Below are 25,772 nucleotides of genomic sequence, written 5' to 3' on the forward strand. Positions count from 1 at the left end.
TAAACACATTAAGCACACAAGTTTGCAATTATTTTCCCCACTCACCCCAAACACACACCATTGCTTTATTATTTCAAGGAATCTAGTCTCAACGGGACTTGTTGTTTTAATAGCGGAGCTTTCCGACTGGTTTAGCGCAGAGCCCTGCACGTTTGACTCAGCTTGCCATATTGACCTCACACTCTTTGCTCTGACCTTTTATCTCTGCTCTCCCGCAGGTTCACCCTTTGTTGATGCGCGAGCGGCGCTCCGAGTCGCAAAGGAACAAGCTGCTGCGACGGACGGTCAGCGTGCCTGTGGAGGGGAGGCACCATCCTGAAATGGGTGAGTCGCACACGTGCCGTCTTGCTTGCACTCGATCTGGTGCTGACAGTGACACTTTTAACAAAGCCTACACTATTAAAAATGAAAGTTCTTTATTGGTTCCACAAAGGACCTTTAAAATACATGGAATCTTTCCATTGCACAAAAGGTTTTTATAGTTGAAAAACGTTCTTTAGATTATTAAGGCAAGACATCAGGTGAAAAGGGTACAACATTTAACTAATAGATATCACCATACTTCCCCAGTTGTATTAATTACATCAAGAATAAAAAAAAATCTGAAATTGTTTAAATATGCAAATGAGGCATTATCTAATTAAAGGTAGGGTAGGCAATTTGTTTTATACTGGTTGATATAGTGTTTTACTGGTTGAAACTTTCTTCGCATACTGATAGCAATCAATAATAGAAGTGGTCTAAATATTAAAACATGTGCATACTGTTTATCTTCTATGGAAGTCTCAGGACCGAAAAACGTTCGTCCAATGATACGATGTCCTTCCTGCCTGTCAACATATGTATTTCCATACACATTCCACCTGCTCACACAGAAATCACACATCATTGCCACAAACGAACAGCAGCCGCCTTTTACTGTTCCTCCTGAACTAAAACAACAAGTTTATGTTGCGTTCACGCCATGTCGTAAATATGGGTACCAGTGAGGTTCTACCCGGAGCTGATCCTGTCCTCAGACTCGGATTTATGCATTCCTACAGTATGTCAACACTTTCAACACCGAAATGTATCTGCAGCAGTCAAGTGGTTCAAGCAAGAGCCCTGTAAGTTGTTTACATTGATTATTATTGTTATGTTCTGTGGTTTAAAACATGAGGCAATTTAACGCCATCTCTCGTGATGCTTTGCAGAATCTGCTCTGTGCGTTCATGTGTTTTGAAGGAGGTATGGCTTTGGTGACGCTCTGAAGGGAGGGTGGGATCTCATGCTTTCAAAGCTAACTTGCTATTGCTAGCCTCTCTGCAATTACCTACCTTTAGAGTGTAACTTTGTCAATTTTCAGCTCGCTTTGTATTGTTACAATATCGGCAGTATATATAAATTAACAATGTTTACTCATTCTCTGTGTTACCTGGGCCAAGAAATTCACATTTGCCAGCAAATGTTCGCCGGATGACGTGTTTGACTTTTGACAGCTCCAGGGTCTTTGTGAAAACTACAGATTATACTTCCGCATTTTCCGTAACGCAGTTACTTCCGGATTTTTGTATCCCCCGCCCATGCACAGATGGATCGAAATTTCATATATATATATATATTACAATTTTTAGGAATAAAATGTTGTATAAGATCAGGCATTGATCAGCCACAATAAACAAACCCCTCTGTAAAAAACAGAATATAGATAAAAGTTTGGTGTGTTACTGAAGTGGAGGTTTCTGGCTCATTTTGACAAAATGGGCTTTAAGGATATGTAGTGTAATTGAAATATATGCAAATAGATAAAGTGCTATAAAATAAACACTTACTATTTTCTTTCCATCAGTTTGAAAAGCATGTTATGAAAAGCCAAATAGCACAAAATTGACCAGAGTGTGAAAAAACAATGTTTTTGCCTATAGTATCTAGCCTTAAAATGTTCTTCAAACTAAGAAATCAACGGTTCTTCTATGGCACCACTGCAAAACCCCTTTTGTAACCTTTATTTGGAAGAGTATAGCATGCTGACTGCTGCTGAATAGCACATCCGTGTGAGGTGTTGAACGAGGTGGCCCTCTGCTGATCACCCGAGACTCCTTTCGCAGTTTCCGTGACAACGATTTGGGATTTGCACGGTTTCCGAGAAGGGCTGCCCACAGCTATACGTTCTGATGAACGTGAGCTTTTCTCTGAGCGACACAGGGGCTCTATACGGCATTCAAAACTAAATATTGAATGGAATTTATCTCAGGTTAATGGTGTAAATTAGCTGACAAGGCATGCTATATTTGGGGGGTAGCGTTCAGTGAAATATAGATTCTTCATTGCATAATGACACAGTGACCTATTTTGTAGTGTCTTCTCCTCTGGTTCCTGCATAATTTGCACATGTGTAGACTTTCAGGATGAGACTATTTAGCTCTGTTCCAAAATTTTGTGAGCAGCCTCGCTGTCTAAACATTGCAAACCCCGTTTTCTTAATTAGTGCTCTATATATAAATCCTTAAAATGGGCGGCACGGTGAATCAGTGGGTAGCACTGTCGCCTCAGCAAGAGGGTCCCCGGGTTCGAACCCCAGCTGAGCCAGGAGTCATTTCTGTGTTGGAGTTTGCATGTTTTTTTTCATTATCTGGTTTATTTCTGTTTTTGAGTACTTACATTTACAGTATTTACATCAACTGTCCACCATTTTGGATATTTTCCTTACTGGCGAAGGATGATGTAAATTTGATGTGTTGCTTTACTGGCTAATACACCTTATATAATATAGAGTGGATTTTTTTTTTTTTTTTTTGTAGTTAAAGGTGAAATGTGTAATTCTGGTGCCCCTAGCACTACACAAAATTGCAAATATAATTTTCAAACACATTTCCTTTGCCCAAAGCAAACAGATAATTGATTGAGCCAGAAATTGACATGAAAATGCACCCAAATAAACTGAGCAACAATGTGAAACCACCGCAGATAGTGGTGTTACCACACCACATAGAAAGTGTTTTAACATCAAAAAATGACACTCTTCTCCTTTAAAAATGATTTGGCTTTAAGCAACTAAGTATGGTCAGAAGCTATTTGCTCGGATGCCCTCAACATAATTAACAGAAAAGGCAATTCTGAAAGCATCGGTCCGCGTGGTTGAAGTTTGTCTTTGGATGTAGAGTACTTTCACTGATGCAGTCGATTTTTTGGTTTTTCTTTGTGCTGCCTTGGGCGTTAGAATTAATTGAAGACTAAGTAATAAACAAGCACTTAAAGCTTTGGGTTAATGTTGGTTTTTAATTGCAATTTGCATTTGTATGCAAATCACCACCGCAGTGGCTCTTATGCGGCGAAATCCAAGAAGGTATGTCCAGATCCAAGCCATAAAATCGTCCTCAATGTACTGTTAATTTATTAATAGTAGAAAATATGATCTGCTATGTGAGAGAAATTTTGTCTAAAAACACTTCCTGTTGTTAGAATGGATCTAAAATGCCTTTTCGATAATAAAAAGAATAATTCACCCAAAAATGATTTAGTCCCCCTCATATACTGTTTCTTTCTTCTGTAAAACCAGAGATGTTCCTTCCGCTGGAGCTCTTCGGTCTCATTTGTGCTTGTTGTGTGTAATTCAAAATGTCAAAATGGACACACATTACACAAGGTTTTGTCTTCACCACTTTAATTATGATCTGTTCTTCACACAAATCTAACATATGAGTTCAAATTACTTTTATGGACTACATTTATGGCGCTGTTGTGGTATTTTAAGGTGTAAATACTTTAATTGTGTTGTAAAAAGCAGCTCAGACATTTCAAACATCTTTTTTCAACGGCCAAGAATAATGTAATACGGCTTTGACCACTTGAGGATGAGCAAATGATGACAAAATGTTCATTTTCAGCCTTAAATAAATAATACTGTTAATAGTTAAATTAAATTTCATAGCACATACTGTAAGAAATTTCATCTTGACAAAAACCCAACTTGACAGTACAGCCATGGCTATGAAAATAGTTCTAGGCTAAAGGAATTACTGTGATGTGGCGAGATATATAGTCACATGAGAAAATGAGTCACATTAATGAATAAAATTCCCTTTATTTGGGACGGCAGAGCATATTGCTCTCAGCTAGCTAACTAACAGCGTGTGACTGGGCAAAGATTTTGAGACAAGGCATTAGTGTTTTATGCAGATGTCTTCATCAGGGTGCACTAAAGCAGGACACTTGTAAAGGGATAGTGCATCCACAAATGACAGTTCTGTCATTATTTACTTATCCTCATGTTGTTCCAAACCTGTATGCTGTAATTTCAAAGAATCGATATCTGGGTTTTTTTCTATACAATGATGTTCAGTGAACATCTTAATGCTAAATACTATTTTTACTCATAAAATAAATACAAATAAAATTAATAAATATAATTTCCAGTTTATATACTATATTGAGATTGCTCTGTATTGATTGTGTTCTACTCAAGGTTTTTAATCATAAACAAAGAACAAAAACAAACATAAAACACACACATACACACACACACACACAAATTTTACTCAAATCAAGAAAATGAATGTGGTTCAGATAACATAATATTTTGAGTTTCTATTAATTAAACCAATCTCCTTCATTTTATAAATAAACTCAAATTTTCAGACAACCAGGTAACTCTAAGTTAAACCAACACGAATGCTTTACACAGTGTGTGTATATATACATTTTAAAATAACATTTAAAAAAATTTTTTTAGCGTACATTCATTTAATTAATTAAAAGTAACAATGAAGTCATGTATAATATAACAAAATATTTTAAATAAATGCTGCACATAAATTAAGCAGCAGACCTGTTTTAATAATAAAACTATTTTGATAATAATAATTGAGAAACAAATCAATTTATTAGAATGATTTCTGAAGGATCATGTGACACTGAAGAGAATATATTTTGAAAAGTAATTTATTCCTGTAGAGAAAGCTATAAATTACCGGTACTATTCAAAATATATTCAAATTGTTTAAATATGTCATAGTATTAGTGTTTTTATTGTATTTTTAATCAAATAAATCCAGTCATGGTGAGCATAAGAGACTTCTTTCAAAACCATGAAAAAATCTTACTGTCCCCAAACTTTTGCGCACGTTCGAATAATGAGAATGTATTTTTTTTGTGCTGAACTATTCCTTTAAGTGCCATTTTTGTCTTCATTACACACCAAGTATGAAGGTGTATATTAAATAGTCTTTGCTTGCGCTATTTTGGGCTGGGGAACATTCTGTGCTTGTTTTTGAATCCGATTGCTGAGATCACAGCCATAATCGCACTGCCGATGTGAGTTTTATGCGCTCAGAGTTCTTGCTTTAGTTCAAAAAGTAGTGCTACATAGTGCAATATCTTGTCAGAAACTGCGCTTACATTTGTACAGATTCTCCCAATGATTAGCTTTCTGTCTCTCTTCCTGTTTCTAGAGAGACTTTATTTCATTTTCCAATATTTCATTTAATGGAAACATTTCTTTGTACCTGCAGGATGCCAAAGGCGAGACTACAGTTTAGTCAGGCCTGTTCTCCTGTGTTCACCCTTTCTTCCCCTGTTCTTCACACACATGAAACTATATGAATTATTGATTCAGAGCATGGGCATGCAGTTTTTCTTCAGACAGAAAGAACATCATGCTGTGTCTTCGCAGTGCCACGAGGAATCTCTGTGCGGCCGTTGGGTTGTAATGCTGAATAAATGCTGTGCTCGCCTGTATTCCCTGTGGCAGAGGGTCCGCCTCCCCTCGTGCCTTCATGTCACGTCGGTATCATCGTATTTACAAGATGAACGCTCCACAATGTCGTGTGGGATTTTCTTTAAGCTTTGACTCTGAGTTGGTTTCAATTAGAAAGTCATTGTGGGAGGAAATGTGCTGGGGTCATAATATTTTTTTAATAGTTTGTATAGTTGTGGGAATTTTGGGTATACAGTTCATGAAGAGTACTAATTATTAATCTAGTTTATGATGCTTGTGCGACCAAAATACATTTTATACCCTATAGTATTACTTTTAGATTCCTACTTGAGTAAAAGTACAAAAGAACACATTTTTTTATATATCAAGTAAAAGTGCTGAATTATTAAAACTATAGTTTGCTAGACTAGTATCAATACTTTTTTAAGAGGATAGGATTTTTTATATATTTTAAATTGTTCAAGAAAATGACTATAAATACATATATTGCTAATATTAAAATACTAAACTAATACTAAATGTAATAGTATATTAAATACTATTAAAATACTAAATATTTATATTATGAAATATTTACATACAGTAGATATATTTAAATTACAAAAAATACATACATTTCAATTTATTTATTTTTTTAGTTTCTCCTATTATTTAGTATCATTGAAAAATTATGTTTATAGTTTATAGTTTAAGTTATAGTGTTTATTAATATTTTTATTTTTTATTAAAACAATTATTTTGTTGTGTGTTTTTGTAATTTTTGCTTTATATGTCTATGTGTAGTTTAAAAAAAATTATTTCATGTTTTGTTATTTTAATACATCAAGTTAAACTAAATGAAAATGAGAAATGTTGCCTTGGCAACTAGCTAAATAAAGTTATTTTATTTCAGTTAACGTTTATTTTATTTCAAGTAACGAAAGTATTTGTATTTTTGTTTTAATTAACTATAATAATCCTGACTTGAAGTATGTTTTGTAATATACTTTGGCATGTAATACAAAAATCTATTTTTATTTTGAAAAATATACAGTGTTACCTTAAGCTGCTCTGTTTACAACATACTGTATATGTAAGGAATAATTGACGACAGGCCGTTTAATTATTATAAAAATAATGCACACCCGAGGTGGTGATGCGGTCACGACGCGAAGCGGAGTGGCCGTTACACCTCGGGTGGATAATTCTCTAGGAATAATTATAAAACAATTATTCCTCGAAATATTGTTCAGATGATGTATTTCAAGACGTTTGTAAAGTTTTTGTCATTAAAACGCTCTTGTATGTAGGACTAATTCCTTGCGCATCTAAACCCATGCTCCGTTGCTAATTCCAAAATGTAATTTTAGAGTTAGTAACGGAGGTTTGAGCCGCTGATAGCAGAGTAATGCTGGACACACACTTAACGACTAGAAACATTCTCTGACTGTGAATGCACTAGCAGATTTTAAACACCGATGTGAACACAGACTGAACGCGCTGAAAACGCGTGCATGATCAGTCATTTCAAATTACATTCATAACCGGCCTTACAGTAGGCCTAAGTGTGTCCCCGGCTTTATGCAGTTATTAATGCAGTTATGAGAGAGAGAGAGAGAGAGAGAGAGAGAGAGAGAGAGAAGCATGTGCGTCAATATTATTATTTATTTATTTATTCAATTCGTTTTAATTAGGCTAATTCGTTCATTCTTTTTTTCTATTAGTGACAGTAGACTAGACTAATAAATGAAACAGAAAGCCCTTTTAACAAGTATAGGCCTATCAATAATTATTGTTATATTATTTGCAATAATTATGAAAACCCGTGCATTAGGACAATCAATTTATTTAAATATTCAGTTTAATTTTCTATTGATTATATATAGGACTATACTTTATTTATTAAAATTAAACTGCATGTTTCCATTGATTGTGAAGTTAGAAATTGAAAATTGCAGATCAAGCGCATGGGGCTGCATGGTTTTTCTTGTTATGAATTGTATCCTAGTTTCCGTTATTACAGTTAAGTAGGCGCAGTGATATGGAACTGTAATGAGGTCAAGACCTGCCGGAACTACTTTAGCCGTGCGGTTCCCTGAAAATAATTGCACACCTCAGAACGTCCGTCAAGCAATCAGATTCAAGCATTCAACGGCCCTGTAGTGTATATATATATATATATACGGTATATATATATATATACAGTATATATATACGGTATATATATACAGTATATACATACGGTATATATGTACGGTATATATATATACGGTATATATATATATATTTATTATTATTTGTATTTATTTTTGCTGCATGGGGCAATTTGATTCTCTTGCTCACATTTAAGGGGCAAAACAACCACTAATTGTGACTATAAACACACTGTTTGAGAGACGATCATTTAAAGAGGTTTATTTTGCTTTGTCACAGTGTGAAGGGAAAAAATTGCAGCTCGCCGCTTAAAATGTCGATCAGAAGATTCTGCCAGCCGTTGCTTTGACAATGGGCTGAACAAACACACAAACGGTAAACTGTAATCCCACGCGGCTAGCGTTCTCACCTACCAACGTCCGCCTTTCAGCAAATCAGTTAGGGCAAACGTCTCAAAGCGGCATTAATATTCATGACCCAAGCCACGTCTGGCACAGCCGCTGACAGAAAGTAAACTTCCTGAGGAGAGAATATGTGAACAACAGAAGAGAAGAAAAGTTTTTTGGGGAAAAAAGTGTTTTTATTTTCACAGTGTTTCAGGCTGAAATATAAAAACTTTTATGACAAAAATGAGTGACTGAGACTTTTACCACTGATACTGATTGGCATATGTTTTATTCAAAGTTAATACAGTTTTTTTTTCAGTCGCTTTGGAACATTTCTGGAATCATCCTTAACATTTGCAACCAGTAAGTGCATTTCTCAAAACAAGTGTCTATAAAGTATATTTACTGTATAATGTAAAATGCAAGTAATGTAGCATTACAGTAAGTATAGTATAACAGTATAGTGAACATTGTCTGATTACCTGTCTACAAACGTTTGAATGATTGAGGACACTGTTGTTCTCCCAGCATTCGGCTGTATAACTTTCGACCCGTAAGGTCATGATTGAGAATAGTGTAGTGGCCCTTATTACATCAGAAACATGCATACGTCCTTGGCCTCTTCTACTTCGTCTGTTTTACCTTCCCTTCCATAACGCATCCTCACTCCTCTTCTTCTTCCTGACTGTTGACCCTGTTTGTTTCCTTGTTGTACTTCCATTATCAGAAAGAATTTGTCTGTCTATACTTGCCAAATGAAAGTTCATGAGATGCACCACTGAGATATTTTAGAGAACTGGTTAATCATTGGTTGATCTAATACTTGACCTTTCCCTTCATTAGTTATATTCAAGATTCACCTTTGCAATTCATCAATTCAGTACACGTTAACAAAACAAAGTCTAAGAGATGTACAGAAAATATGCTTGATAGTTTATGACAACTAGTTCAAACTTTTTGAACTAATGCACTTTAACGTTTTGACGGTGTTATAATACATTGACATGAGCAATTGATGATGTAATAAACAGCAGATACTTGTACATAATCAAAATTTGCATGAATGTACCAAAGCATTTGCAATTTGTTCAAAAGAATGAGAAATTGCTTTTATGATGTGCACAAATGACTAGATAATGTGGAGGATGAACAAGTAGTTTTGAGAATTTCAGTTGTGATCTGAGAAATGCACCAAAGCGACTGAGAAAATGTTTAATGTCTTCAAGGAATGGCATATTTTTCTGGAATGTTGTGGAGTCGAAATAAAAAGTAAAAGATTCTAAAAATAATACTTTATTTTACTATAGTAACAGAGTAATAATACTTAATGTCTACCATAGATAAAGGATTAAGTACACACCTAATGCTTATTATAGATAGATGGATGGATAGACATAAATACAGACATAGATACATAAATAGATAAAATGTAATAAATCAACTTCTGTGGATCAGGGTGGAAGAACTCTTCATTTTCCAAAATCCATGATCTATATGGAATTTCTTTGAATTGCAATTCAAATTCCTCTTCATTCCAATTCAAATGCAAGATGTGTTCGATTCATTTTAAATTCCAGCTCATGAATTAAAATGGAGTCAATTCTTCAGTTGTGAATTGTCTGCTAAGATAATGACCGCCTGGCTCTGCATCTCTGGATTTAACGCCCCTTTGCACGGCCCGACCTTCATTTCTCTGGCACAAAGAGGACGCCACACTCCCTTACTGTTTGCACGCTCCCCCTTGGACATTTTAGACCTTCTTTGAATTTTATTTTGTAATATAATATAAATTCTGTGCCTGGCTCCTTTTCCAGACACATCTTCTACTGTAAACTGTGTGTCAACCTTTGAATGATTACAGATGCACCATATATTGATTATACAAAACTACGGGCTGAAATAATCCCTGACATCTGCGGCTCCCCCAAAGGCAGAGGTCATGCAAGGCCACGCAATTCATTTTCAGTGCTGTTGTTTTTGCGGTTCTGCTCCAGTGCTGTTGCCTCATATGCTCTGTCATATGAAAAATGCAACAGGCATATCATGGTGCCAGTGTGTCCGCAGGCCAAAGCATTGATATCTAGAGATCTACCACAAAAAAATAAAATAATGCTGACTAGTTTTGATTTCTAGGAATGGAATGATCACACTGATTTTTGTGGCATACGACAATGTAGATGCATTGAACGAGATCCGTCTCAATGCAGCTTCAAAGTCTCTACACGATCCCAATCAAGAAATAAGGGTCTTCTCTAGCCAAACGATCGGTCATTTTCTAAAAAAAAGTAAAAAATAATATACTTTTTGACCACAATAGTTCGTCTTGTGCTGGTCTGCGACGCGTCACGCATTACGTAATCACGTTGGAAGAAAATACTACTATTTTTCACTTAGCGTAAAAAGCATCTATCACTATTTGCGCTTAGTGCAAATATAGCTGCTGCGTTTCTTTATTGTTCCATCTGAACATTTCTTGTTAAATTGAAGTGATAAGGAATTCCACATTGTTTATTCACCAAATCAGAGCCAAAAATGACTAAAAAAGCATACTAGCATGCTATTGCATATTGTATAGCAGGGGTTTTCAAAGTCAAAGACAATGGGCCTCCCTTCTAAAACAATATACAAATCCCCTCCCTCCCCCACCATGAATTACATATACAAATATTCTTAACAAAACTATGAAAGATATGAGAGCAGTGAATTATTTAGTTGTTGTTGTTTGATTAACATTAACGACAGACAGCAGCTGCTAGGCCTATATGAGGCTGCTGTCACTTTAAGACCTTAGTTATGATCCAATATAATCGCAATTTCGCTGCTCTACTGTTTCAATTTAGACATACCGGTAACTGATTGTTTACATGAATACTCACCAAGATGGGCATTTTGACACATAAGCGTGTGTATTTGACTGTTCAAGCGCAATACGCCACGAAAGTAAACTAAATTCAGTACTCATGCGCTTCGGATGCGCCACCGAAAGCCAACTGTCAGTAACCAATTCAGTTTTCATATCACTGGTAATTGTGCTTTTAATAACTCATTATCAAGCACAACCTGCTGAAGGAAGGATTTCAATCTGATTGAGCCATCAGTCTGATTATAAAACGTTTATTTTAGATACTGTGCGGTAAGTATACTTACTAGCATACTAAACTTCTAGTCTTAGTTTTTCTGCAATACTGCGCATTTTCATTATACGTAAAATACCTGTATGACCTACAGTACTACATTTATCAAAATAAGCAGTATTCAATAGAGCACACTGTATTGGTTACTGTGTCCTACAATGCAATGCACTCAACCTAACCATTCTTTGCAGTTTGAATAAATGAATGACTGAATTGGAAGTGATATCATTTCTTATTTATATCAGAGTGATTTGGGACACAGCAGCGGTCTCAGTGCAGGCACTTAGCCAAACTTTTTGATGTCATTACCAATAGAGTTCACTGGAAGTTGCGACCAAAGTTTGCTAACATGCCTTTGCGTATCATGTTGAGTATCATATTTGATACATCAGGATTTTTAGGGCTCATATATTATGTGTTAATTTGTAGCTGCAACTCTAGGAGGAAAAACTTTATATAATATTTTATATTTTATATAATTTGGTGCTGTTGCTGATACTTATATGGCCAAAAAGTAAGATGAAATTATAATAGTACAGCAGACTACTTGCATACATACTGTATACATTTCAGTCATCACTCTATATCTCCCAATAATATGTCTTAGTAAGATGATATTTAAATGCTAAGTTTTATGATTACCGGTAAGGCTCTGTAGTTTTTATTGTGTGGGCAAAACATATTATGTAATGCAATATATGTAATGATGATTAAGAGATTAACAAATAAACGTTCATCAAAAGACTGATGAATCATATTTCATACTAACATTTGAACATGATTTTTCTAAAAAGAAAATTATGGATGATCAAGAAACCCCTGTTTCTTCAGTCCAGTAAGTATTCATCTACAATCTAAAAGTTATTCTTACATTTACTAAAAATCCGTAAAGATTTCACAGCATAAAGACACGTACCACATCCTGAATATTATACAGTAGGTGTTACAGGGTTAATTATAATAATCGTAATATTTCTCAATAATTTCTCAATAAATGTATATCAGCTAAAACAGAACAACCATTTCCAATCAGGCAACAAACCCCTTCAGGGGGCTTGAATCTTGGACAATACTGGTTTATGGTGGCAGGAAACATATAAAAATGTGCCAAAGGGGTCTGTGCCCACCCCTGTACTACCTGTCCCAGTTCTTTAATATTCTGACTGTACACTCAAAATGATGCACTTTCCTCATCACCAAAAACTACATACTTTTAGTGCATAGTATAAGCAGGCGAATTGGGCCGCAGCCTGCAGTCTCTCCAGCTGCCTTCCTCTATCATGGAGACTAGAGCCATTACTGCTCTAAATGATGATGTGCTCGCAGCACTGCGGCCCCGCTAGTGCAGATCCTTTCCGAGAGGGTGGGGAGTGGAAAGGCTGTCAGGGTACAGCTTGCCGCCGATATCTCCTTTCTTCAGAATCACTGTGCAAAAGGCTGCACGAGAATCGCTCTCACACTCTGTCACTGCGGGTGTCGAGCGACATGCCAAAACAGATTAATGCGTGTGACAATTATTGTGTGTGTGCGATGATGTCGCTGTTTTGCATCAGTTGCGTGTATTTGTGTGTGATCATTAAGTGTGCAAGTAGAAGGCAACCCAAAACAAGCATGCGTGCATTTGTGTGTTCACACGTGCATATGCATGGCACTGCAAGTTTACACAACAGTCTTGGCGCAGGGCCTATCCAGGTGGCACTGTGTACGCTTCAAGTGCGTCCTCATTTCAGCATCATTCCTCTCGCTCACACTGACGCCAGTTTTCTGCTGGTCTGTTTATCCTGTCTTATCTCGGCTGTCACATAAAACCTGCTTTCTGCTTGTCACCTTTTTTACTAAATGTCAACATGAAATCAAAGTTGACCCTGTTTACTTTCATGTAGAGTATGCATACTCCCTTTTTTTGTGCACAATATATAACGGTACCATATTGGTTGTCGGCCGATATTGGAGAGTACTGTTCGTAAAACAATATGATATTGGTTTTTCAATTGTGCATGTTCATTTTACACTGTACATATTTGCCATTATTTAATACACTAATAAAGTTAATCTTTAAAAACGCTTTTTTAATAACACTTTGAACTTAGAATGAACAATACTCCTTCAGCATTTATTAATCTTAGTTAATCTCAACATTTATAATAATGTTTTTAAGATCATAAGTTGTATCTGTTAACATTAGTTAATGCACTTTAAACTAACATGAACATTTGTATTAACTAGCATTAACAAAGATGAATAAACCCTGCAAAAATATATTGCTCATTGTTAGTTCACATTATTTAATGCATTAACTGATGCTAACAAATGACACCTTATTGCAAAGTGTTACCTTGTAATCTTTAGCAAATCTCTAGATAAATATTAATTTTTCATACTCTAATGTTGTGAAGCCAAAATTCACTTGTAGCATTTAAAAGTATTTCTGTTATGACAACTCTCTGAGTGATTGGCATGGTAATGGGTATGACAATGTTGTATGTTTGGTCTTGGCGGAATAGATCTGCTGCTGTTATTGATGCTGCTACGGCAGATTAAGTACAGGACCGGCTACTGCCAATACATACACGACACGCTGCTGTGAGAAAGTAAGACATGCTGCTGCTGTACAATATACAGTACATGAATTACCCATAGCAGATCTATACAGGTGGAGCTGGGGAAGTTGGAGGGTTTCTGAAACCGCGCTGCACTGCTAAGGCAAATTCTACCCAAGTATTTGGTTGAGCAGCGAGCTCATTGGCTACTGAATACGGCAGGAACCAATCAGCTGCGCCCTATAGATAACGATGTGATTATGAACAGGTGAGTAACAGGACCTAATAGCCTGCACCTTTCATGCCAGAACTTTGTATTAATTTATTTTTATTTGAAAGAGAAACATTTATATGTATAAGTATACAGATATTCTGTTTTTTTAAAGGAACACTTCACCCATTTGCATTAGACTTTGTATCTTTAGAAACCCAGTCACATTTTCGAATGGTCATGGTTTATTCCCTTATTTTCCCCTGAGATGGGAGAAATAAGGATTTAAGTGTTCCACTTCCTGCTTTTTATGACGCAAAAATCGTCAATTTGCGTCATAAAAAGCAGGAAGTCAAATTTCTTTGAATAAGGGTAAGACTACAAACACTAGCTCATCATTTATCCAGTAGAAGGCGCTGTTCCGCATGTTTTCAACCCGCCCATAGAGGGATCTCACTCACAGAATGTACATATAGTGTCAGCCATTCTTTATTTGGAAGGTAAGCTAACATTTTCTTATTCTGTGGAGAAAGCTGAGTAGTAGCGGTGACCATCCTCTTTTTCCCGGACATGTCCGGCCGTCGAGATCGTCCAAAATGTCCTGGATTTGGCTTTTGCTTTCTGCAGTCGCATTCATAGTTTACATGCACACCTTTTGTTTCAGTCTCACTGAATTCATTCCGATTGGTGAATCTGAATGTAGTGTTTACATGAACGCTAAACAAGTGATCGTTTGATGTGCGTTTTAACATTGCTAGGAAAATTCCCGCTCCTCCGTGAGAGATACGAGACCGGTGCGTCTCACAGGCGCCGGCGCCACTCATCAGTAATCACGCCACCGGGCTCGCATCGTTCTCCGCGGCCGTCAGTCTCGTTCCTGCTCGTCACAGTAAACATGAGGAATGGCGACTGAAGAACGCAAAATCCGAATCCTGGACATTTTGGTCGACATCAAAATACTGGGCAGACTCACGGAGACTCACTAGTAGCATAGCCTTGTTGTTTACTGCGATCTCTTACCGGTAGGCGTGGCCTCCTAGGGCAGCGAAGCAAGTGCATTCTGGGAGTTGTTGTCTTTCATCCCCATAAGCCAAAAATACATTTTCTGGCTTTTCTCAGTCTAGAAGGCTCCAAATTCAAAAATAATTTCACATTTCTTCTACATAAATGACCCATTTTAAATACACATTCATCTTTCCAGAGGTGAAGTGTTCCTTTAAGGAGAAACATTTACACAATGAATTACATTGCACAATGTCCATTTACACAAAACAAAATTGTAGAGAAAACATGTTGAACATGTTGCTATATTAAATTAGTACTGAGAGATACACGAGGGGAAGAATCATTAAAATGATTGATTTGAGTTGAGTTTTTTATTAATGATTCATTAAATAATTCATTCAAAAACAGAATCACTGAGGAACATTCATTTATGAGTAATTGTTGACTCTGATTTGTTCAAAAACACTGATTCATTCAAGACTAAAACAAGTGATTCGTTAAATCGTTCAAAAACAGATTCATGGAGGGACATTATTTTATGATGATTCACAAAATCATTAATTTGTCTGATTTGTTCAAAAACAATTATTTATTTAGGAGAAAACAAGTAGGGGTGATTTTAGGTAAATTGGGACACTGTTTTGCCATTGAGATGACTGAGAAAAATGAGACAAATGATCCTGAATTAACCCCTAGCTGTCTTTGTGAGTGATTCATGAAATCATTCACAATTCAAAAGCACTGAATTTTTCAGTAACACCAGTATGTGTGCTGCTCAAAGATATGCAACTGTTCGTTTACAATTTATCTGGTTATTGGCCATAATTGAACTTCAACCTGGGGCTAAAGTGGGCTTTTCAGCAGTATCGATGAGTTCCTCTCTTTTAATATACCTGTCACTTGCAGTTGCCTCAAATCGTTTGTCGATTGTGTCATGTAGTTAGATTTTAGAAGCCGTAGTAATGCCTGTCATCTTCTTCATTATCATTTTGTTTGTCTCGAACTGATTTCAAATGATGGTCACAGTCGAAGGCATAAAAACCACAAAGAAATGTGTGCAAATGTCAGGAGTAATAATGTCCTCTCCATGTGGCTTGGCAAAGGTCAAGATCTGTTCTCTTATTGGCCAGTCATTCACACAGGATTTCAGTTTGGTCATGCAAGCGTCCGATTCCTTCTCCCTCGGAGCGATGGCATCAGTAGGGACCTCGATTCGAGACCGAGAATGCATGCGGGCTGAACTGACACAAACAAGTGGCCTTTGAGAGAAAGTAATAAAACCTGTGCTGGTTGAGGTGTTTAGTTGCATGATTGTCCCTTCGGCATTTTGCAGAGCTTGTTTGCTAGGATTCAAAATAAGTACCAAATGCAGTCATGTCTGATTAGCAGAAGGAAAAAAAGGCTTGTTACATAATCCAGCAATGCACCTTTTCACAGAGAAAGATTACATTAGTGTCGCAACCATGACAGGGTGGTGGAGGAAGAAAGAACACATAATGTTTGATGTATGAATGTAGTTTCCATATGAACAGTGTGTGTGGGGGGGGGCTCTGAATTTTATACATTAGCTTTCAGTTGAAGGAGCTGTTGATGAGATTTTAAGTATATATTTTTACTAATTGTTTATGGTTATCTGATGTCACTTAATGGTCACATGGCATGGTAATGTCAGGGTTATATTCAGTGTTCCTGTGTTTGGTGCTTTGGTTACTTATTCAGTTACACCTGTTGTTCATTTTGTTTATTAGTTTTGCCCATTTAAGCCCTGTTTTTAAGTTTTGTTCTGTTCACTGTCCGTTATTGTTGCTTTATGCTAGGTAGTTCAGTTCATAAGAGTATATTCCTGAGTCTTTTAAATATGTTGTAAATAAAGTTAAGCTGCTGCGATTAGATCCATCTTTGCAACCTAACTGTGACAGAATAATGGACCTAACTTGGATCTAGCGGCAGCAAAAAGAATCCTCCTCCTCTCACAGGTGAACCAGTCCCTAGAGAGGATCACACAGGCATTTCTGGACAATTGCCATTGTCTCCATTATGACGACTGCCTGTGTGTGCTTTTCCGGACAAGCCTCAACGTGGAGCCGAGAGCGCGTTAGCCTCTAGGGACTTTCATGGAGTACGTGGAGTGGGTAGTCCTCCACAACAGTTCACTCTTCACGTTCTGCAAGAGAGAGCAGGAGATCAGCGCCAACCACTGCCACCAGCGACGACGAACCCTGAGCCCCCTGCAAAGGAGACTGAGCCAAGGATCGTCCCGTAGCCCAAGCTCGAAGAAACATCTGACCAGGTGCGTGAGCCGGTAACATCGCCTGTGCCCCTGGGATTACTGGTGGAGTTTGAGGGAGCCCAACCCCCTCTACAGCGGCTGCTTATAGACTTTCAGAGTGAGTGCATCCTTCCCATTTCTGTTTCCTGCACCTAGCTTGTCTTTGTTATCAGTACTGAAATGTTAGAATTTGAATTCCCGCCCTGCCTCCTGCTCCCACCTCCTCTGCCTGTTTTAAGTTTGCCTGTTCCATGTCAGCCTAGAGATCCATTCCTGGATTGTATGCCTGTCCCGTGGGACTCTGTTAAGCCTGTCGTTTCACCCCCAACTGTACTGCCCAGTCCTCCAGCCCTGCCTGCACTGCCTCTCTTCAGCCCTTCGGCTCCCTCTCTGGTCATCAGTGGTTCGTCTCTGTCAGAGTATTTCGCCAGGTCAGCCCATGATGTCGATCCAGTAGCTCCACCTTGGATCTATGTGACCGCCACTCCTCCTTGGCCAGTCGAGCAGTCGGCTCCTCCCTACCTCGGCTTCACCTGGGACCGTCGCCCCTTCTGCTCCACTGGGCTTCCTCGTCCCTCTGGCTCCACTTTGGTCAGTCATCGCTCTGCCTGCTCCATGACTTCCGGTCCTTCACCTGCGCCTCGTCCCTCAATGCCTTCGGCTCCTCCGGGCTTCTCTTTCATTCCGGCTCCACCTTGGTCCTCGATCGTTCTGCCTTCGCCTCAGTCCTCCGGCACCCTGGCTTCACCTAGGACCTTCATCCCTTCGGCTCCACCAGGTTTCTTTGTCCCTCTGGTTCCACATTGGTCAGTTGTCGCTCTGCCTGTGCCATGACTTCCGGTCCTTAACCTGCACCTCGCTCTGCCTTCACCTCAGTCCTCCAACGACCTGGCTCCACCTCAGATGCTCGTCCCTCCACACTGCCCTCCAAATTCTGTGTCGTTGCCCAGCCCCTGCAGTCCTGCGGTTCCACCGGGGTCTCCACTGCGAGCTTCACCTCAGTCCCTCGTTCTGCTGGATCCAGCTGCCAAGCCTCCACCATGGCTCCTCCTTCCCTAAACTCTGCTGTGTACTGGCCCTCCTGCTGTGGATTCCTCCCTGTCTCTGGCCACCTTCATCTCTGCCCTTGCCCTACCTGGCCCATGTTCCTACTCTGCATCCCCCATCTAAGCCCCCTCCTCTGTTGGACTTTTTTATTATTGAGGCACAAGGACGTGGGGGTAATGTCAGGGTTATGTTCAGTTTTCCTGTGTTTGGTGCAGTCTACTAATACTCTAATAAGAGTTAGTTGACATGTAGTTGCAAAGTTACTTAAAGTCAGTATAAAGTTTGTAGGAAGTAGAATGTCTTAGAAAGTGGAAAGTGATCCATTGAAATATAGTGTAACCATAAGTTTTTATAACTTATTGTGAAACATTAGAAAAACATGCTTAGAACATATTTTTGTTGACAATGATGTTGTTGTTCAGCTCAAGTCAGTTCAATGTTGATTCAACTCAGTTTAATAACAGTGTCGATGTTGCAAAATTCGTCAAATCAATAATATTACTGAATTATAAGGGTCTTTTAAGATATCTTAGTGTTTTTTTGTCCATACAATGGAAGTGAACAGGCTCCAATGTTGTTTGGACCTCCTTACTTGTTTAAATGTCTTCTTATGTGTTCTACAGGAGATAGAAAGTCATACAGGTTTGGAACGACATGCGGGTGAGATGACAGAATGATGAGGTCCAAAACACAATAAAAATGATGACAGAATTTTCATTTTTGGGTGTACTGTCCCTTTAAGGAGAAACATCTGATGCAAAGTTGGTACTTAATGTAACTGAGAATTCCATTAAGTTTCCTGAGATATGTAAGAGCAATCTCTGAGCAATTCGAACCTCTGGGTGTTATTGTTCATTCTCGGCGAGTGAGACTCACACAAAGCTGTAAGTGTTTGTTTGATGTGTGTCGGTGTTTGTTAGTCTTGCCCGGCTGCTGTTTGGTGTTGATCCCAGTAGGTGGTAAATCTGTGGGAGGTGGGTGGAACCGTTATTCATTCGGTATTCTGTATTCTGTGGTGATGTTGAGTTCTCTGTTACACTCTCTTCACTGATGGTTACCAGGATTCCACCAATACAAGAAATATTCTCACATCGAACCTGGAGAAACACTGGCATTTATAAACATCACATGATTGCATTACATGCACAATGCCTGATGCAATAGTTTGTATTGTTTAGAACAGAAGTTGATCTTTGAAAGCAAATGAGACTTAATGAAGTCCTCAGTTATGAATCCACTTTGTCTCAGATATAATGAATTTCTTCTTAAAATCTTAGAAATAATAATAGAAACATTTAGAGTAAGTTAGTAGAGCATATTGATGATAAACTAAATATATATATATATATCTTTATTCTAGTCCCTCTGAGACAAAATAACTGTTCAAAACAGCATAGCTCAGATAGGTAAAATCTGATGGGAAATATTGATAACACTTTAGTTTAGGGAACACTATTAACTAGCTGCTTATTAGCATGCATATTACTAGGATATTGGCTGTTTATTACTACTCATAAAGCGCATATTCTGCATTATATTGTACATCCTATCTTGCATCCTGCATTACCATATTGTATCTATCCCTTAAAGGGAGACCTTAACCAGCGCCACTGAAAAAGGGGGCGGGAACTGTTGCACTTTATTAGGTAGGGTTAAAGGGATAGTTAACCTAAAAATGAAAATTGTGTCATCATTTACTCACCCTCATATTGTTCCAAACCTGTATGCATTTCTTTCTTCTGCTGAACACTAAAGAAGATATTTTGAAGAATGCCAGTAACCAAACAGTTGATGGGCCCCATTAACTTCCATACCATGGGGAAAAAATAGTCAATGGGTCAATGCAAAAGACTCAGCAAAGTCTCTATTTGTTCTCTTGTCTGATCTCATCGCTGTCTGTGGGAAACAATGAAGAGACAGAAGTGATGGCCTCTCTGATTTGTCTTGGCCATGGGCTGGTTCTTTAAAAGAGGAAACATCTCAGAAGGGAGTAATTGTATGCTAACGAACACAGTCAGGCAAATTGAGGAGCTGAAAGAAAATGTGAAAGAGAAAAGAGACATTTGTACATTGAGCTTAGCCTAAGATCGCTGATGGTAACCATGGAAATAATTATAGAGCAGACTGACTGCTAGAGAGAAAGGAAAAATGAAAGAGAGAGGGGAGGAATTAGAAGAGGGAGAGAAAGAAGAGTGCATTTTTGGATCGTGAATCTCGGTTTCTAAGTTTTAATAAAACTCGGGCCAAGGCAGACGGATTTTAAATTGTCTTTCATCACGTATATAGTGTTCTTTTTATTAAATGTACATATGGTCAGGCTCTTGAATGAGGGATATACGTACATTAGCCTTGTCCATTTTCATGTGGTCTGGATCAATCGCGCTGTTCTTGAGGTGGATATCCAATCATCAGGAGGGATGATGTGTGCGTCAGCTGTCTTTGTGAGCATTAAGACGCCTCTCCACTGGAAATGTGTCCAGCTCGGCCTTGTCTCAATGGTTCAACTTTAGGCTTGCAGTCGTCATGGAAACTCACATCTCTATAACACGCTGATCATTTACACAGCACTTTGTCTGAAAATGATCATTCTTGATTAAAAACGTAATTTTTTATTTATTTTTGATGCAATGTGGGTGTGATTTAAAGAACCCATTAATAATGCAGTCTTATGGTTTTTAGTCCTAGAAATCTTCTAAAAGTTTTGTAAAAATAAAAAACCCCGATACAATATACAAACTACCATTCAAAAGTTTGGGGTCAGTACTATATTTTTCTTGAAAGAAATTAAAACTTTTATTCAGCAAGGATGCATTAAATTGTTAAAAATTGCACAGTAAAGACAATCATAATGTTACAAAATATTTATATTTCAATAATGTTTTTTTTTCATCAACGAATCTTGAAACAATGTATCACGATTTCCACAAAAATATTAACCTTTCAACATTGATAATAATAATAAATGTTTCTTGAGCAGCAAATCTCAGCATATTAGAATGATTTCTGAAGGATCATGTGACACTGAAGACTGGAGTAATGATGCTGAAAATTCAGATTTGACATCACATGAATAAATTACATTTTAATATGTATACATTTTAATACAGTATATATTCATTTTATATATACATAAATCTGTCCCAAATGCTGTGTATAAAGTCTACAGATGATGAATAAATTAAGAAGATTTAAAAAATAAAGGTATTTTAATAAAACGAACTCAGATAGTCCACAGGTAGTCACAGTTCTAGTTCAAACTAACACAATAACCGACAACCAAGGCAGAGAAACGAGGAACTTAAATACACACAGACAACGAGCTAAAAGACTAACAGGTGGGATGATCAAATGAATATCCATAGCAACTAATGATGGCAAAAAACATGAACCATGAACATGAAACTAAACAAAAAAATGACAGAATATCCCTGACAATATATATACACACATACATACATAGGCCTACAAAATATACATTATATTACATTCTGAGAGTGCATGTACAGTACAGAGAGACAATTATATAAAATTACTTTTTTAATATAACATTATATATTTTATTAATATACATTTATTTTAATAAATACATATTTATACGTTTCAATATATATTATAACAATTATAAATGTGTATTTATACAGTATATTAAAGATAGTCCATCCAAAATAAAAAAAGTCATGCAAATTTGAAACGACATGAGGGTTAGTAAATGATGACAGCATTTTCTTTTTTTAGGGGAGAACTATCCCTTTTATGATTGCTGTACTATCACTCTTCTAAGCAATCAGACTTCCAGACTGCCAGAATATCATAAAAACTTGAGGCCGAGCACTTATGACCAGTAATGAACCTCCTGGCAACCAGTCAGCACACCCTAGCAACCGCATAGCATCACCACTCAGAACACCGTAGCAAACACATAACCAGAGCACACAACCACGCATACCACCCTTGTGCCCCAAATCAAATGTAAAAATCTATGCTAGTTATACAATAGAATTAATACAGCGAAAGCTAACATGCAGCTCGCAGCGTCTCTCTGTACTGTATACGTGCACTCTCAGAGTTTAATCTACATTATCATTTGTCTTCAGTTTGTGTAGTTGTGTAATTACACACATTCCTCCCACATAACCTGCCTCTACACAAGCCTCTCCACTCACCGGCTGCCTGAAAGCATCACATCCACACACACACACACACACACACACACACACACACACACACACACACACACACACACACACACACACACACACTAGAGCTGTGTGTGTGTGTGTGAGAGAGAGAGAGAGAGAGAGAGAGAGAGTTTGCCCCAGGCTTTTACATGAAGTTCTCTCCATCAAATCCCATCTCTCCCCCACCCCCCTGTCCAGCTCAGCCCCTCTTCTCTCCTCTCGCCTCCTCGAGTGAGTGAGAGCGCAGTAAAGAAAAGGACAACCGCAGGAAAGGATGCGTCGCCTTGCTGCTGATATTCCTGCGTGTGTGACTGGAAACAAGCAAACATATTCCGGAATACAGCAAGCCTTTCCTCACGCAAAGGATTTCCGATGTCATTTTGGAATTGCTTTTGGAAGTCCTCATGCAAATGACCCATCCGTCTGAATCTTCACCATCTGAGCTGTGATTCGTCGCTAAATGCATCGGTTTTGTGCAAGAATGAACGTCTGAACTTCGTGCGCTCGGAGGATTTACGCATCAGTGTCACTGGCAGGGAGCTGCGGAGAAGTCTGGCTCCGTCACACACGCACACACAGCACACACACACACACACAAGTTTGCATCAGATGCTAGTGTTTTACGGTCTATCGAAGTGTAAGCTTAGAATAAACGCCTTAGTCATGTGCACGCATGCTCTGAAAAGTTCTCGTTTAGAGCGTTTTAAACGTTGACAGCTCGCTTGCAACGCTAAACGACGCCTATAATTATAGCTAAAGTAAAACATGAGAGAGTTTCGCCGCAGATCTGGTGTTGGTAACCGCAGTAAAGGCAGAAGGGAAACGGCTCGTCGGTTCAGGGTCGTGCGTGAAGGCGCCGGTGAGCGTCCCCGGGACCCGGAGCTCTCTATCTGGCACTCTTCTGAGGAACAGCCGCTGTCAGGGCTGGAGAGAGTGACTGAGACGAGGTGGAGGAATGAGACACAACAATTCTAACAGTCCTTTTATAGAGTTCAAATTCTTGATTGTATATATTGACGTTTTTAATAATTGACTACATAAAAATTCTTAGGTAAATAGATATCAAAATAGAAGTGAAATACATGTATTAAACTATTATATTTAGCTTACATTTGATTGCAATAATTCAAGTTAGTGCATAAATAGCTGTTTTTAGTTAGGATTTACATTTAAAGGGAAGTATTATGGCAGTGCTGAACTTCACAAGTGAACATGACATGCAGAGATGTTCATTAATGCATATAGGATTACTTGGGGAAAGCAAGAATGGAAGTTTGTCTGGATTTATTTAATGGTCAAAAAGTCGCTGATGCCAGATTTGAGAGAAGAGTGCATATAGACACATGATTACAACCAAACATGGTGTGGGAATCCACCCTTCTGTTGACCTTTAGAGGAACACTTGACCTGCTAAGGGAAAGCAATCGTTCTCAAGTGAAGCAGAAACAAGTGACTTAAAAGAAATCAAGACTGGAATATGATTGGAGAAAGGACAGTTTGGACAATTTGTCTTTCTTGGTGGCTTGAGATTACTTCTGGATCCTGGACGGGAATATTTAAGGAGGAATAAGGGATTGTACCGCCCCCTTACAGTTGCATTTCTGCTGTAGGTAGGAATAATATGCATATTACAGTCATTTGATTTAGTATCTAAACTCGTTCTCTGGTATTTTGTGAACAACTAGGAAAACACAAGGTCACATCATTTAACTGGTCTTTTGAATGAATTTAAACATGCACGGCGTGACAAGTTCTTTAAAATGCTGACTTTATTTAAATGTGATTGTTATTGCTTTGGCAAAAATTGGAATTGGAGTTTCGATATTTTAAATGAATTGCATCATAAATCAGTCCTCATCTTTTTTGTGCTCATTTTGACGATATGTAATACTGCATAGATCTAGTCATGTGATTGATGCATATCTACTATATTTCAAACTTAAATGTATTTCTAGTCCGTGGAACTTTTTGGAAGTTTTTTTTGTGATGCTTTTAAGAAAAGAGTGTTAACACCCACTGCAGGAGAAAAATCCTTGAAAATGACAATAGAAGAAAGCATCGCACAGAAGTCCTTTGGTAATTTGTCTCCAGGATTTGCAGGCATCACTTTCTTTCTTTTTTTTCTTTTGCAGCTTTATTTTAAAAAAAGTAAGATTTTTTTAGTGAAGCTGCAAAAGAAAAAGAAAGAAAGAAAGTGATTCCTGCAAATCCCGGATACAAATTACCAAAGGACTTCTGTGCGATGCTTTCTTCTATTGTCAGTTCAAAGTGTGTGATTTCTGTGCCACTTTAGAGGCACCAAACGAATTGGACAAATAATGACAGTCAAACAGGTTTCCCAAACAATCCCATTCGCCAAACACACAGATAACCCCGCCCCAAACTCACACCATTGGTTGAGCCAGTGTTATTGTTTCACTCTGACTCCGTTAGCCCCCTCCTGGTAGATTAAGTAACTACACCATCTCTATTGACGGCTATTCAAATGTTGCTAATAGAATTTGTGGTAACACTTTATTTTACAGTGTCCTTGTTCAATACACATGTACTTGCTATAGTAATAACAGTAAATTATGCATAATTACATGCAACTAAACCAAACCCTAACCCTAATTATATACCAATACATGTTCTTAATATATATTACTCAGTACTTAAATGTATAATTCACACTGTAACAAGAGCACCTTAAGATAAAGTGTAACCGAATTAGTCATGTGACATTTACAGTTCAGACCTACTGATAATTGTCTATGCATATTGAGCTGGGATAGGAGACAGATTACAAACTTCACTTTTAAGAACAATACTCAATAAGGCTTAATCTCAAATAATATTGTTTTCATTTCTTCTTTGTTTTATTCAAGCCCCGTACACCATTACAAATCCAATTTAGGTGTAAAAATCGATCCACTTGCAACCCCACGCATATCAATCAAAAGCCGAGCATTATTTTTTTTCATTAGTTTCACTTTTTATCATGTTTGCTCCCCCTCCTCTCTCTCTCTCTCTCTCTCTCTCTCTCTCTCTCTCTCTCTCTCTCTCTCTCTCTCTCTCTCTCTCTCTCTCTTCCGTTCTGTCTCTCTCAAAGGGACTGAAGCTTGAAGCTTTTTCCACCCACACACTTCAGCTCCGGCTTTCAGCTTGACATCAGATTTACATTGAGAATAAAAA

At 37.8% G+C, this 25,772-nt stretch overlaps 1 protein-coding gene across 1 annotated transcript in view; it reads left to right on the forward strand.

The window, feature by feature from the left end:
- Window positions 1-25,772, forward strand: part of syngap1b (synaptic Ras GTPase activating protein 1b) — a 127,305-nt gene that overhangs the window by 48,152 nt on the left and 53,381 nt on the right. Inside the window, 1 exon segment of the mRNA XM_079625633.1 lies at window positions 219-324. Coding sequence (XP_079481759.1) covers window positions 219-324 — 106 coding nt within the window.

Source organism: Phoxinus phoxinus, assembly GCF_949152265.1.
Source record: "Phoxinus phoxinus genome assembly, chromosome: 10".
Classification (NCBI taxonomy): domain Eukaryota; kingdom Metazoa; phylum Chordata; class Actinopteri; order Cypriniformes; family Leuciscidae; genus Phoxinus; species Phoxinus phoxinus.